Below are 15,574 nucleotides of genomic sequence, written 5' to 3' on the forward strand. Positions count from 1 at the left end.
CACTCGACACAAGCCTCGCCAAATTCGGAGAGGCAACGCGCGCCCTTTGCTCGGGATTTTACCCTTGCTGGCGTCGGGTGAGCTTTTTCTACATTAAATGTGACAGCAATAGAAGATCGTCATTTGGAATAGAACTTGGTGACAAAATCTTCTAATCCAATTTCGATATGTGCTCACCCGACATTGATGAGGGTTGCTTCACTAGATCCGGCAAGGAAATCCCTCACCCACCTAGGTGAGCCCAACCTCGGCGAGGGCAACATCCTAGGCAAGAGGCGAGGCTTACCATCACCGGAACCGGGAGGGTGGGCGAGAGCGACCCTAGCCTATGGCCGGCGATGGCTGGGAAAAGGGAGAAGAAAAAAGAAAGAAAAAGAAATTAGAAAAAGAAAACAAGGAAAACATTTAACCCTTGCCCTCCCCGAATCGGGCGAGGTTAACCTCGCCCTTTGCCCGGGCTGTTGCCCTCATCAAATACGATGAGCCAACCCTCGCCCGACGTAGGCCTCGCCGGATCCGACAAAGCGACCCATGCCCAATGCCGACCTCGCTAGCCCACGCGAGGGCAAAGGCAACCCTCACCGGCATCGGGCGAGCTTTTTCTACGTCATATGTGACAGCACTAGAAGATTATCTTTAGGAACAAACTTGGGAATGAAGTCGTCTGATGTAATTCCGATATGTGCTTGCCTCGACCCCCGCTGCCTCCCCGAATCTAGCACATTGGCAAGGGTCACATGATGTTGACCCAAGCGAGGTTGGCCCTCACCTAAGGCAGGCAATGGCCGGGGAGGGGGACAGGAAAAATAAAAAGGAAAAAAAGGAAATCAAAAAAAGAAAACAAGGAACAAAAAAAAAAAAATGATGAAAATGAGCTTCGGCCATGCCCTTCTTTGAAATAATGAAAGCATTTCGGGCACTTATTTGAAATAACATCCAATTCATGAATTTATTTGAAAAAATGATGACCCTATAGGCATTTATTTGAAATTTTCTCCATGATGCTGTTTCAACTTAGATCTCGTGACCATCCTCTAATCTCCATTAACTCTAATTTATTCAATTTCTCAGCATTTTATAGGCAATCCTTCTATTATCCGAGATCACAACCAGGATCTTCTTTCAAACTTAAAATGGAGATCCTTAGGTGAATTTCGACAATACAAGGACGAATTCTTCCAACGTGTTTTGCTCCGACTGCATCGCAACCAACCTTTTCGGAAAGAGAAATTCTTAGCCGGTCTCCCTATTCTTATTGGAAATCAGGTCCGAAAACGAATCCGAGAGTAATATGGCGAAGAAATCCCTTTTAATGTCCTTTCTTATGGCAAACTTGTTTCTTATGTTTTTAAGACTGGATCTAAGATGTGCAATAATATTAAGTTGCAAAAACAACTTAAGAAAGAGAAATCTCTTGGAAACAAGGGATTGGGAGATTTTTGCCGTCAATATGATCCTTCTTATCCTTACTCTTCTTCTTCTAAATACTGTTCAAAGTGCAAAGGAACTTGCCCTCCGGAAAAAACGGAACAGAAGAAAAAGAAAAATTTTGCCGGAAAATCCAATAGGTTTTCTAAAAAGAAAAACTTTGATTCCAAAAAACAAGTTGTGAAAAAAGATTTCTCAAATTTTACTTGTTTTAAGTGCGGCAAGAAAGGACATACCCGCAAATTTTGCAAAGTCTTTAAAAAGATTAATGAGTTGGAATTGGACGAGGAAACTCTTGACCAGTTAAACCAACTCATGATTGATTCCGAATCCGAGACCTCTGATTTCTCCGAACAAGAGGATAATGACGAAGGTCCTCGGATTGATGAGTTAGCAAACCTGTTTGATTCTGAGATTGATGAACCCGAGAGTCCTAAAAAGGATTCAAAGGATATTTGTGTTTTGACTAAGGATGAAGAAGAAATTTTGGATAAAATTGAAAACCTTTCTAATTCCGAGATAGCCATGAATCGTTTTCAGAAACCAGAAATTTCTACTCCAAACCTTTTGATAATTCTTATAATCTAACCGATATTTTGAATAGAGGAAAAGGACAATTTTCTCAACCAACAAATTCTAATGATTTGCAGTTTGAGATAAATGAATTAAAAAAGGAAATTCGTTTTCTCAAAATCAATCAAATTGAGCAACATCAAGAATTTTTAGAATTCAAGAGACAAATTTTGAAAAGAAAAGAAAATGAAACCGAAGGCCCTAAAGATTCAGATCCTTCGTCTTTTCTACACTTACTTTCTGAAGTCACTTCTAAAAAATGAATAATTAATATTTCTATTAAAATCCATGATTTTGTGTTAAACACTACAGCCCTTTTTGACACAAGTGCAGATTTGGGATGGTCACGAGATCGAATCTAATCACCCCATCCCACCATTTAGTCTTGAAACGTCTGGATAGGATCACAATCGTGGAACCTGGAGCTCCCACTTGGTATTCAAAATCCCGTGCCATGACCCAAGAAATACGAAAAGTAGCTCGGAATAATAGAAAGGCTGGATACACCTTTTCGGTGGGCGTAGGTGTATAAGATGTTTTAAAAATGCGATAGGATTCAAAAACATTAGAGGGAAGTATATCGGTAAGAGGGCCAAAATGGTCCCACCACCGTATGAACCAAGAAGGTAAATTGGTAATGTCAAAATTTTCTTCAAAATAGAACAACCATGTATGTGTTCTATTGGGATTCTGTTTGAAGAAAGAGTTCCACCAAGCCTGTTGGTAGTCAAAATAAGAAAAGGTTGGTCAAAAAGAAATGATTTCAGTCAATTTCGTATTAAACTTGACTGGCGTCTTAGGAGCAAAATCCCACTCAAAAGGGTGAATGACCCTTGTTATTTTTGCAGTGGAATAGTTGATGATATCTGGATATAAATATATATATATATATATATATATAAAATACAGAAGAAATAGTTATCAAACCGTCCATCGAGGGGGAATAAATAAACTCCATTGTATATACATGTTTTCCGAAAAAAACGCCATCCGTAAAACTCGAGTTAGAGTACAAATTTGAAATGGAATGGCGAAAAAGGCTTTGTAAGTGCTTGAATAAGCTAAATGGCCACCTATTTATAATTTTAAGGGATGTGTCCTATAACTTTTCATAAAGATGCAATTAAATTCTAAAACTTGCAAAAAGTGCAATCGAGTCCTAAAACTTATCAAATTGATACAATCAAGTCTTTCCGTTAACTCCGTCAACTTTGGCTAATGATTTTTTTTATGGCAATGATGTAGCTGAAACAACGTAGTTATGGCCAAAATCTGATTTTTAGTTTAATTTTACTTAAAATAATTTAAAGAAAAAAAAAGCAGTAGAAGAAGAACGCAAAACCAGCGGGCGAGGCTCTGCCCCACCACCACCACAAAGGACCAGCGACGGTGGGGAAATGGACGCCGGGGGTCGCGGGCGGTAGAGGGTCTATTTACCTTAACCCAAGTTTCGTTTTTTCCTGCTTCAATTGCCGCCGTGATGATGATGACGATTGGCAATCTCTTGTGTCTTCATCCGCACCGTGGTACCGTGGTTCCTGCTCCGTCTTCTTCTTCTTCGCAAGACGAGACCTTTCCACCTCCCGAAGCGATGGTGGAGATCGACCCAGGATTGGTTCTATGTCTACCAGGCCTTCATAGTCCTCGAATTCAATGACACCATGCAAGAAAACCCCCTCTATGGTAAGATTCTCCGCCTGCATCAACTCTCTCCCTTCCTTGGAGGAGTCCGGTTTCACCAACCTCTTCTCCGGCAAGAAGCCCAACGACATCCTCCTCCACCTCGATGGCCCTCGGCCAGAGCTCGGCGAGGGCGGGTGACCCTCGCCTACCTCGGTGAGGATCGCCGGCCCCCGGTCGGGCTTGGCGACCATTTCCCCACCATGGCCGGCCCTCACCACCGGTTTTGTGTTATCCTTCTGCTGTGTTGTTGTTGTTGTTTTTTTTTTTTTTTAATTTAAATTTTAGCTTATTTTTTAATTAATTTAAGTAAAAATTATATTAAAAATAAGCTTTGAACTAAAATAATGTCGTTTTAACCACGTCATCGCCACATAAGAAAGAGAAAATATTAAAAAAGCTACGATATTTCCGTTTGCCAAGGCGGACAGAGTTTAGCGGAAGGACTCGATTTCATTTTTTGCAAGTTTTATGAATCAATTGCACTTTCTTGCCAAGTTTTGAGGCTCCTAGTGAAAATATCCCTAATTTTAAATGCTATCTGAAAATTTTTGTTGTTGTTTCACAATTAATTGAATTAAATCGAATTTTCAATTAAGATAAGACTAATAGTATCGAAACCCCAAAACTGGTTCACACGTCCCACATTTATCCAAAACTAATTTTTATGTCTGAAAAAATTCTAAATCAGTATATATGTGCCATGCTTGCCCTAAACTGATATATTCATGTTGAATTTACACCAAATTATGATAAATTTGAGATTCTAACTTTGTTCTTATCTATTAACTAGACACAATCTTAGTACACGATATAAAAGCGAACGAACATTTGTCCATGGTCGTTATCTTCAATCCACCTATAATTCTTACCAAATAATAGCATGTATGAAGGTTATTCGCCAAAAGATACATGTATAAAGATAGATAAATATTTCATGGATTTGCAAATCATGCCGTCATCCCTTCCCAACGCTCGAAGCTTTCACGACGCTTGACTTTTTTTTTTTTTGTTTAATCTCTCTACCAATTAAAGACAGATTGCAGAAATAATAATGGAACTTTCAAATTCACCATATTCTTTAATTCTCAATTTTTCAGAAATTGAAATAGAGAGCATTAATATTCTTTGACATTAAAAATGACAACTGAATTATTAACTGGAACATGAGTATCAATTGCTGAATGCCTATTATTTGGTGGTAAGGATATATCAAAATTAGCTATAATTTTCATTTTTTTTGTTTTCTTTTCATTTTCAGTTATTCCATTAATATAAAAAAAAATTCAAATAAACACCTCAAGTGTTCTTATTTTCTCAAATAATGATCTGAAGTGAATTTTTTTTCAAATAAGAATATGAAGTACTCAATTAGTGTGAAAGAAGGACCTTGCATTAGAGCATTTTTGTCTTGTACTTTTTTGAATTTTCCCCTCTTCCTTAGGCCATTGCCTGAGCAAGTGAGGGTCGCCTGACACCGGCCTAGGTGAGGGCAGCCCTCTATTTGAGATCGGCGATGTCCTAGGAAGGGAGGGAAGAGGAAAAAGGTAAAAAAGAAAAGAAAAGGCAACAAAAAAGTGATTAATACTACGGAAAACCCTAAATTGGTACATTTGTAATAAGTTTACCTCAAATTATTTTTTTGACCATAAAATCTCAAACCGGTACACTTCTGACATATTTACCCTTAACTGGTACACTTGAGATAAATTTACCCTCCGTTAATTTTCGTTAAATTTGACAATCAAATTGCTAAGTTATGGCATGTACAGTACATGTGTGTACTAATTTAGGATTTTTACTCTCTATTTGTCGGATGCGTATCAATTTAAATTTTTTTGTAATATTAACCCAATTTAATGAAAGGTAAATTTATCATAAGTGTACAAATTTGAGATTTTTTGTGATAAAAAAAATTAGTTAATGGTAAATTTGCCATAGGTGTACCGGTTTAGGATTTTTTATGGTCAAAAAAATTATTTGGGGTAAATTTATTACGGGTGTACCAATTTAAAGTTTTTCATGGTTAAAAAAATAGTTTAGAATAAATTTGTCATAAGTGTACCATTTGAGGTTTGGAATTTTTCGTGGTATTAACTCAAAGAAAAACGAAGAAAAAAGAAATTTTAAAAAGTAAAGGACGAAAGTTCCTTTAAGTCAAAAACTTTTTTGAATTGATTTAAGCACTTTATAGACTTATTTAAAAAAATAATAGCACACCGTGATCTTATTTGAAATTTTTCCATAATTTAACTCGTTTTCATTCTCTTGTATTTTTTTTAGCATTCTGAAAAATAGAGAAAAATTTACGCGTGATTTCATTTTCAGCCTCTCCGAATCAGATCGACCCGTCATGCCTCTCTCGATTCACCTCTCAACCATTTTCCCATTCTTCCACTCAACTGCGATCGCTCTCCATACCCCTGAATTCCGCATAGGAATCGCCGAGCTCGATCACGAAATCCTATAGAACCGAGTCGTTTGATCCAGATTTGGCGGCCGCATCTCCGAGGAATCGGACTCGTCCCCGTCATGCCCCCCGCGATGTCGGTCTTCTCCATTCCATCGTCGCTGGATTCCGCGAGCTGATCTGGGCACGGTAATGCTCGATTTCCAATTCTAGTCCCGTTGATTTTCGTCAGTCGGTTCGCCTGCGTTCTGCGAGCTCGAGGAATCGCGTTGGCTGATTCGGTTATCCTGCATTCTCAACGCAGACGCAGGATTTGTTGATGTCTCTGGACTTGTCGCGTTTGGTCTGAGAAAGTGTTGTTTCAGTTCCCAATCGCTCCTCGTGATGTCATTTCTGCTATTTGGATTTTTTGCATCGTTGGACTCCACAAGCCGATTTAGGCACGTCGATGATTGATTTTTAGTTCGAGTCTCGATTACGTTCGGTAGTGGCTTCGGTTGCCGCTATTGATTATGTCACATCGTGTGATTAATGTGTACTGTGAATGCCAGAATCGTTGATGTGTCTGGACTTGCTGCTCAGAGTCCGTGACACTTGCTTTTAGTTCGTGATTGGAGATGGCATGGTTCAGTGGGAGAGTCTCCTTGGGGAACTTCCCTGATTTAGCAGGTGCGGTGAATAAGCTCAGCGAGAGTGTGAAGAACATAGAGAAGAATTTCGACAGTGCTCTGGGATTCGAGGAGAAGTCGGAGTCGAGCAATGAAGGTATTCACTATTGGACGTTGTTCTTTTTTCTCGCTTATTATCTTAAGTTGCTGTAAGGTTAGACATTTTTGCTGGCCTGGACCTTGGCATGTCATTTGCACTTGATATTTTCGCTAGTCTGGAGTACATTGCAGAAAGTTTGGCTGTCACGTCAGATTCATTTCATGGAAATTGAGAAATTAGAAACATTTGCATTTATGTAGAGACTTTGATAATCGTTCTGTCAGTTTTGAAGTTCAAATTTTCCAGCACTTCCAGTTTTAGAAGCTCCAGTAACTTGCTGACAGAGAGGGCAGAACAACATTAGGAATGAGATGAAAAAGTTGTGAAAAATTGTCTGCTCGTGTTGTTTGGTCATGTGATTCTTGTGTGGATTGTGCACTGTCTATTATTGCAAGGAATGTGGATTCAAGGGCCTTTAGGGAAGTGTTCAATCTATGGCCTTTACTGCGAGAATTCTGGTAGCTCTGTTGCTTGCAGCATCCAACTTATGGGTATAGGACTATATCTCAATGCTGATGCATTTATGTACTATGAAGACAAAACTCCATCTTCGTACAATCGATCTTGTAATTGGACATAATATAGACGTGGATTTTCTTAAAACTTTTGAAAGATTTTGCAGCTATTTTAAAGTTGAAACCTTTCGGCAGGTCCATCAGCCTCGGGTATGTGGCCATCAGCCACTGACAGAAAAGCATTATTTGAACCTGTCATCTCTTTTATGGGGCAAAGAAGTGAGGACGACGCCAGTGTAGAGTCATCAAAACAATCTGGATCTCCTGAGCATCCATCTAAAGCTGAGGAGGAAGAGACAGCTGAAATTAATGAGTCACAGGATAGACATACGGAAAATACCGTGCTTGCTGAAGACGTAAATGAAGAGCTCAAGCTGAAGAAGCATGATGTACACTCGGAGACAATGGACGAAACAGAAAAGGCAACATCAGATCCTGAAGAAGTTGTATCTGTATCAGCACCGCTGCATGATGAACTGCATAATGCTGAGAATTCCGAGACATCGAAACTTGTTGATAATGTAGAACAGAAGGAGAGCCTAGAAACAAATATTTCTGGAAGTTCAGTAACGGCAGAAGCCGTATTGGAAAACCCAAAAGCAGATCAAGCTGAGGGTAGTCCTGTAGCAGATGAATCATCTGTTGAATCATCTGTTGCTGTTGATTTGCATGAGATTGTCGGCACAGATAAAACAAGAGCAGAAGATATTAGGGACAAGATTCCGTTAGATCAATCGGGGACAACTGATACCCCTGCTAAAGGTGGGCCTGAGCTATCTGGTTCGCCAATTGTATCTGCAGATGAGGTCGGTAGTCCTGGTGAATTTTCTAGGGATCACTCACTTAATGTACTTGCTTCAGAAGACTCTTCGCAGATGCTCTCTCACGATGAGGACAAGATGGTTCCAATGGCTGCAACTACGCCTGAGGAACCATCTGGAGTTGATGATTCTGTTGAAGTGATTCGACAACTGAGTAATGCCCATGCTCCTGAAACTGACGTCCAAGAACAACGTTTAAGCTCAGTGTCAAATGTTTCTGGCACCATAGATGCTGCAGAAGAATTAGAGACGGTGAAAAGGGAGATGAAGATGATGGAGACAGCATTGCAAGGTGCTGCAAGGCAAGCTCAGGTACATCATTAATAATTGCTATATGGATGATTGATCATTTTGTGTTAGAAGTGGAACTCGTAGCCTGCTTGCAAAGAATCTGCATTTCCTGTGTCCCTTTGGATTTTTTTTTTAAAGTTCCAGGGCAAGTTCACCTCATAGTGAACCACTTCTTTTTTCTGGTTGTTTGTTTCAGTCATGAGCTTTCTGAGTGGTTTCTTGTGGTTGTTTAGTTGGGAGCAGAGCCATCTTATCAGGATTCTTTGGCTCCTTTCGTCTGAATTAATGGAAGCTTAATACTCTATGAATGAGCATTGATGATGAAATCTTCTTTAGTTATTTGTTTTCACCCAACTTTAGAGTTGTTGATTTAAGTTGCAGCTATGCTTGTATGGAAAAACATTTTGAAAACCTACGAATTACGTTAGCATAGAGGTGATGTCGTGATTTGCGAATTGAGTTTAGTTCTTTGAAGCAGATAATCACCTTGTTGCTTTCTTCGTATTGTCATCAAACTCATTGAAGAGATGGTGGTTGATGGCTAATGCTGCTACTTTTTCGTACTGTTCTATGATTTTTTTTATCATGGTATGGTCATTGAAGTTGTAAAGAAGGGCGTTAAGGAGGCAGTAACAGGAAATGTACTGGGCATGGGCAGCCCATGTATGTGAAGGCACCAAGGAGATGCCTCATTGGGAAGGTTTAGGACCCAGTTGTCCATAACTGCTTTGAGTGTGAACTTCTGGGTATCAATGTTTTTCGAAGGCTTTTCAAGTCTTTTGAGATGATTAGAGTACAGTGGGCCTTTTTCTTTAGTGATTCAAATCATCAACTTGCTGATTTTATTCAATGTCTTATGATCAAGTTGTTTGCATGTAAATTTTTCCGTTGTCTGCCTCTCTTTAAATCTACAATTATAATTTTGCGAGACTATTACTCTTTCTACATGCCTTCAGAGACTTACACCAGTTTCTATTGTTCTTTTTCCAGGCAAAAGCAGATGAGATTGCAAAGTTGATGAATGAAAATGAGCAATTAAAAGCTCTTATTGAAGATCTAAAGGTACATGAACTTCCAAGGTCCCCGTTAGAGTATCATTGCAAGCATACTAACATGCTTTGAAGAAAATATATTCAAGATACTTCTTGTCTGTAAATTACCGTGGTTTTTTTTTGGGGGTTGGGTTTGTTTAGGTAGCATGAATCAGATGTAACTTTTCAATTTGTAGCCATCACGTAGCTTATTGATTTATGTATCTTGGAGTTATGGTTTAAATCCCCCAAGGTGATGTTTTCTGCTGCCTCCATATATACACCTTATACTCTAAAATCTGGGAAAGTATTTTCTGACTCCCATTTGAGCATGAATTGTGTTTAAGTAGAATTATGTGTACAATGGACATGAATGTGATAGAGAGCAAAAGGTTCGGCAGTGAGGGGTATTTTATCAATAGAACGACACAACTCGGTCTAGTCTTTAGATATTTTAATCACTATGATCAGTTTGTTGCATGACATTCATTTGCCCATGTGATGCCGAACCGCATAAAGTAAGGGGATTTGGTCCTTGGTAACGTAATCTCTGTCCCTTCATTTGTTCTACTTCTTATACCCTTAACTGTTGATTAATGTGGAACAGAGAAAATCAAATGACGCTGAAATTGAGACTTTGAGAGAGGAATACCACCAACGTGTTGCAGCTCTCGAAAGAAAGGTGTGTCTTCCATTTCTCGTCGATGTTAAAAAGATGGGTAGTATTCACGTGTCTATGATGTAGGACCTTTCACATGCGAGCAGATGTAGAAGCTAATGGTTTTTCTTGCTTACAAAGAAGTAGACTTAATAAGTTGCAAAGAGAAAGGTTTTCCATCAAGTCTTTAAGGCACTTTAACATTATTCTCAAGGTTTGCTGTGGCTGAGACAATGTCTGGTTATTGAATCAAAGTAAGAGTAGAAATGTGGTTGGTTGCAATAACAACTCATCTTGCACATGTAATGGCAGAATAAAGTTGTAACACGAGCATAATAGACATAATAAGATGCAAAGAGAAAGGTTTTCCATCAAGTCTTTGAGGCATTTTAGCATTATTTTCAAGGTTTGCTGTGGCTGAGACAATGTCTGGTTATTGAATCAAAGTGAAAGTAGAAATGTGGTTAGTTCCAATAGCAACTCATTTTGCACATGTAGTGGCAGAAAGTTAAAGCACCGACATCATATTATTCTTATTTTCTATTGGTCAGTCTCAGAAAATTGCAAGTACTGGTGTAGTTTTCCAGAGTTAGAAGTATGTCCTGTAATATGTTTCTCCGAGATACATGTAATTGTCAAAGCATATTGTGGTTTATATTTTATTGGATGTTGTCACATTTTGATTACAGGTCTATTCTTTGACTAGAGAAAGAGATACTCTTAGGAGAGAGCAGAGCAGAAAAAGTGATGCTGCCGCTCTTCTCAAGGAAAAAGATGAAATTATCAATCAAGTTATGGCTGAAGGTAGGGGTTTGAAGAACTTCACATGACATTTAGTAAAGGATTGAACGTGGAGATCTTCTTGGACTAGATGTTCTTTAAAGCTATTTCTATAATCTACTGTTATTGTAGTTTATATGCATTTCATTCTAATGAAGTTTGATTAGAAAAAATAAAGATTACATGTCGACGATTTTGGAATGGATTTATGGTATTTACTTCTTCTGCTTACAAACAAGGTTTATTAAACTACCTTCTCTACGGGATGTATATGATTTTGAAAGAACTGTCTAGGGCGATTGTTAGATTCATAACCTTGAACAGAAAATGATTGCTGCAGAATTGGGAAAGAACTTCCCATGTGAAGTTATCCAATAAGATCTCTCTCTCTCTCTTTCTCTGGAGTAACAATGATTGCCGACTTCTATTTTCGTTCTTAGTGCTATTAGAGTTATCCATTTTGGGTTTTCTGATGATTTCTATTGCAGTCTTCTCTCCATTGTTTTCTTTTTTCTTTTTCTTTTTTGCATTGAGCAGTAAAATGACACACACAGTAAAATGACACACACAGATGCCCTTTTCGATTAACAGGTGAAGAGCTTTCCAAAAAACAAGCTGCTCAAGAATCTACAATCAGAAAACTAAGGGCTCAGGTGAGCAATCATTTTCTAATACTGAATAGTCAAATCATATTCTTTTTTTTTTTAATAAACTGTCTAAGTCCTTTTTGTTAAAAGTTCCAAGTTATATTTACCTGTTTGCCTCTTCTTCTTCTTCTTTTTTCCTGTAAGCTAGATCCGAGAGTTTGAAGAAGAGAAGAAAGGTTTGACTACAAAGCTTCAGGTACTTAAAAGTGTCATTTAGTTTGTTTGTGATTGTATAAAATTTTTCACTACTTCACGTGCCACAGCTTTGTAGGTTGGGAAACTTTTATCATGCTGAAGCCTCATATGTCTATCACACCCTCTCTTATCTTAGAGAATGTGTCAAGATTTCTGTCAGTACTTCTGTTGGTTGTCCTGGAATCAATCAGCAATTGTTTCATAGTTAATAAATTCCTGATCATGCTATCTGAATAGATTTTTGTGGGAGTGGTGTGACACATAAAATAACACCAAAAAGGATCCCATGAACCATTACTTCTTTTGTTCTCTGGCTTGATGTAAAAGCATTTGTACTCGTTTGACCTTTAGGTAGAAGAAAACAAAGCAGAGAGCATGAAGAGGGACAAGGCAGCGACCGAGAAGTTGCTGCAAGAGACGATAGAAAAGCACCAAGCTGAATTGTCTGCACAGAAAGAATTCTATACTAGTGCTCTTAATGCGGCCAAGGAGGCTGAAGCCTTGGCTGAGGCCCGTGCTAACAGTGAAGCCAGGACTGAATTGGAGAGTCGGCTGAGAGAGGCTGAGGAACGCGAAGCAATGCTAGTTCAGACACTGGACGAATTAAGGCAGACTTTAAGTAGAAAGGAACAGCAGGTCCTTAGAATATTCAAACTCCATTTGTGGATTATCCAGTTGAATTTCATGGGATATATAATTTCATTGACCCTGTCAGCAACTTTTGATCTTTCAGTCAGTTTTCAGAGAAGACATGCTTCGCAGGGACATTGAAGATCTCCAGAAACGCTACCAAGTATGTCCAGAATTCTTACAATTGCGTAGTTATTAAATTTGACTGTTTCGATAGTAAGAGGTTTCTTTCATGCCTTTAATGAATCTCCAAATATGTATAGGAAAGTGAACGACGATGTGAGGAATTGATTTCACAAGTTCCTGAATCGACAAGACCTCTATTAAGGCAGATTGAAGCTATACAGGTTGAGAGATTATTTTTTCATTGACACGAGTCTTTAGATTTTCTTTTGTCCAAGCATGCAATTCACGGCTATGGCATCATCAATTGGTGACAGGAAGCAGCTTCCAGGAAAGCAGAGGCATGGGCTGCTGTTGAGAGGTCCTTGAATTCTCGACTCCAGGTGTTTACCTTTTTTATATGGTCTTTATCATTTATTGACTAGATTATACGAATTTAATTGCTCCCATGGGGGGAATCGGGGACCTGCAGGAGGAAGAAGCTAAAGCTGCAGCTGCTGAGGAGAGAGCCAGATCTGTAAATGAGCGTTTATCCCAGACCTTATCGCGGATTAATGTGCTGGAAGCTCAGGTTGGCTTTTGAGGAACAATGTGCTAGTACTCTAACCTATGCTGGAGCACTGATCATCCTTCTATCATTCAGATTTCCTGCCTACGAGCAGAGCAGACACAGCAAAGTAGGTCCCTTGAAAAGGAGAGGCAGAGAGCGGCTGAAAATAGGCAGGAGTACCTTGCAGCAAAGGAGGAAGCGGATACTTTAGAAGGTCGTGTAACCCAGCTTGAAGAAGAAACAAGAGAATTGAAACGTAAACACAAACAAGAGTTGCAAGAGGCTCTAATGCATAGGGAACTTTTACAACAGGTCTCATCTTCCCAAAATCTGTACATGTATCTACCTCATGATTTGTTTTCTGAATCAGTCATGCTGTATCTGGCAGGAATTGGAAAGGGAGAAAACTGCCCGTCTGGAATTGGAAAGGACATCACGTATGCCTCCTAGTGCTGTATCTGATCCGAAAACAAAGCCTGGTCTTGACAATGGTTTGAACCTTCAGTCAGAACTTTTGACTTGGTTGTATCTGTGTTACCTTTATATCTCATTGAAATTATGTGCAGGAATTTTGACTCGGAAACTTTCAAGCACCAGCAGCCTGGGCAGCATGGAGGAGAGTTATTTCCTACAAGCATCTTTGGACTCATCTGATGGTATGTCCGAGAGGAGAAATGCTGGGGAGACTGGTATGAGTCCATACTACATGAAGAGCATGACACCCAGAGCTTTTGAAGCTACCCTTCGTCAGAAGGAGGGTGAGCTTGCATCGTACATGTCTCGTCTGGTGCGTACTTTTTCTATGATACTTTTTGTTTAGAATGTAAACTTAGTTTTCTAACTTGTGCATTGGTTTTCCAATGGTATTCTGCTCTTACATCTCATGTCAAAGGTTTATTTTTATTGGGATTTTTCTAGACCTGTAGAATTCAACATTATTCCTTTTGATTTTGTACTGAAAGCACTGTTTGCTTGCTCACTTTAGGCATCAATGGAATCTATTCGCGATTCTCTTGCCGAAGAATTAGTAAATTTGACAGCACAGGTGAGTTTGGCGGGTTAGTCTACTAGCTTTTCTAAATCAGGAGAGACTGAATTTGCTTTATGCTGCTACAGTGTGAAAAGTTACGTTCAGAGGCAGCAACAGTTCCTGGGATTCGAGCAGAGCTTGAAGCACTGAGGCGGCGGCACTCTGCAGCACTGGAGCTTATGGGTGAGCGTGACGAGGAGGTAATGCATTAATTCCGTAAGGCCTTCACTCACAGTGTCGACTACATAATGGGGCTTGGCTTTATATTTGTGATGGGAACTATCGGCATAGAATTTACCCTTACATGGCATAGAGAGCTAAGGCGATTTTATTGTGGATGCAAATTTCATGCTCAAAACATATATTGCTTTCGTCAATGGAACTCTGCGTACAAATGAATTGATTCATGCAGGATACTGACAATAGATATTTTTTTTGACATGTTGACAAGAGCCTGATGCTCAATCTAAAGAATGTTAGATCATGGAATCACAAAGAGTGTTTTATATATATGCTTCTTTACAAACGTCACGCCTTGACACTTTGCACATTTTTAGCTGGAGGAGCTTCGCGCTGATATTGTGGATTTAAAAGAGATGTACAGGGAGCAAGTGAACTTGCTTGTGAATCAGGTATGAATATCGCATTAGCTTCTATATGGGAATGTACATTTCCTGCCGTAGTTGATACATCCTACCTTTTCCCGAGCACAGATCCAGAAATTGGGTTCAACGATGCGTGCTGCTTGATATCTCAACTGGGACATCACCTTCTCATCCATTAGCTCGGGCTTCACGGTATGGACTACGGACTCCGTCGCACATGCGCAGAGTGGAGTCATCATCCATCACTTCTATATTATCTTCGCTTTTCCTTCATTTCCCCACTTTATTATGACCTTAGAATTTGTCTTCTCCTTGGCTCAGGGAGCAAAAACATGTGGAGCGATCTTCTGATGGGAAGTGTCTTTAGAGGCTGCAAGTGTGAAGTTGTTATTCGGGACTTACTCCTGTATAGAGCAAAAAGTGGCAGATTTCCATAGATAAAGCAAAGTGTAATTGAAGTTACGTAGCGTGCGTTTTCTTGTTTCTTGGAAAGACTTCTGGTCGATCCCAATTTTTGCGAGACGAGATGAACCGACGCGGAGTGAAAATATAGTCGCACAAGCGTATTGCTGTGTGAGAAAATATATTTGTTCAGTCTGGTTGATTGGAGATGCTTCTTAATAGGACTGCTTCGCTATCCTAACCAGTGCCCCTCGTTCGACCCCCCCAAAAAAAAAAAAAAAAAAACAGTGTCCCTCGAATATTAGTTAACTAAGTAATCCAATAAATTGAATAATTTTCGACGCATTTTTTTCCTCGTGTTACGTTATAATAAATTCTTTTGAAAATTGAAATATTCTCAATCGAACATTTCAATCAGTCCGCCGACGAAGGACATG

At 39.3% G+C, this 15,574-nt stretch overlaps 1 protein-coding gene across 2 annotated transcripts; it reads left to right on the forward strand.

Annotated features, from left to right (window-relative positions):
• Positions 1 to 5,967: 5,967 nt before the first annotated feature.
• Positions 5,968 to 15,341, forward strand: LOC115737379 (golgin candidate 5). 2 transcript variants are annotated; one of them, XM_030669475.2, is made up of 22 exons: positions 5,968 to 6,280; positions 6,396 to 6,536; positions 6,641 to 6,856; positions 7,510 to 8,507; positions 9,477 to 9,548; positions 10,125 to 10,199; positions 10,865 to 10,979; positions 11,547 to 11,608; positions 11,751 to 11,798; positions 12,149 to 12,433; positions 12,531 to 12,590; positions 12,691 to 12,774; positions 12,868 to 12,933; positions 13,023 to 13,121; positions 13,194 to 13,412; positions 13,489 to 13,591; positions 13,667 to 13,887; positions 14,086 to 14,145; positions 14,217 to 14,330; positions 14,688 to 14,762; positions 14,844 to 14,927; positions 15,057 to 15,341. In XM_030669475.2, the coding sequence occupies exons 3-21, from the start codon at positions 6,709 to 6,711 to the stop codon at positions 14,877 to 14,879; spliced, it is 2,940 nt and encodes a 979-aa protein (XP_030525335.1). In that variant the 5' UTR covers positions 5,968 to 6,280; positions 6,396 to 6,536; positions 6,641 to 6,708; the 3' UTR covers positions 14,880 to 14,927; positions 15,057 to 15,341. The 2 variants fall into 2 exon arrangements, with proteins under 2 accessions (XP_030525335.1, XP_030525334.1); XM_030669474.2 differs by lacking the exon at positions 6,396 to 6,536 and having other exon boundaries at positions 6,643 to 6,856.
• Positions 15,342 to 15,574: the final 233 nt, after the last annotated feature.

The sequence above is a fragment of the Rhodamnia argentea genome, chromosome 2 (assembly GCF_020921035.1).
Source record: "Rhodamnia argentea isolate NSW1041297 chromosome 2, ASM2092103v1, whole genome shotgun sequence".
Lineage (NCBI taxonomy): Eukaryota > Viridiplantae > Streptophyta > Magnoliopsida > Myrtales > Myrtaceae > Rhodamnia > Rhodamnia argentea.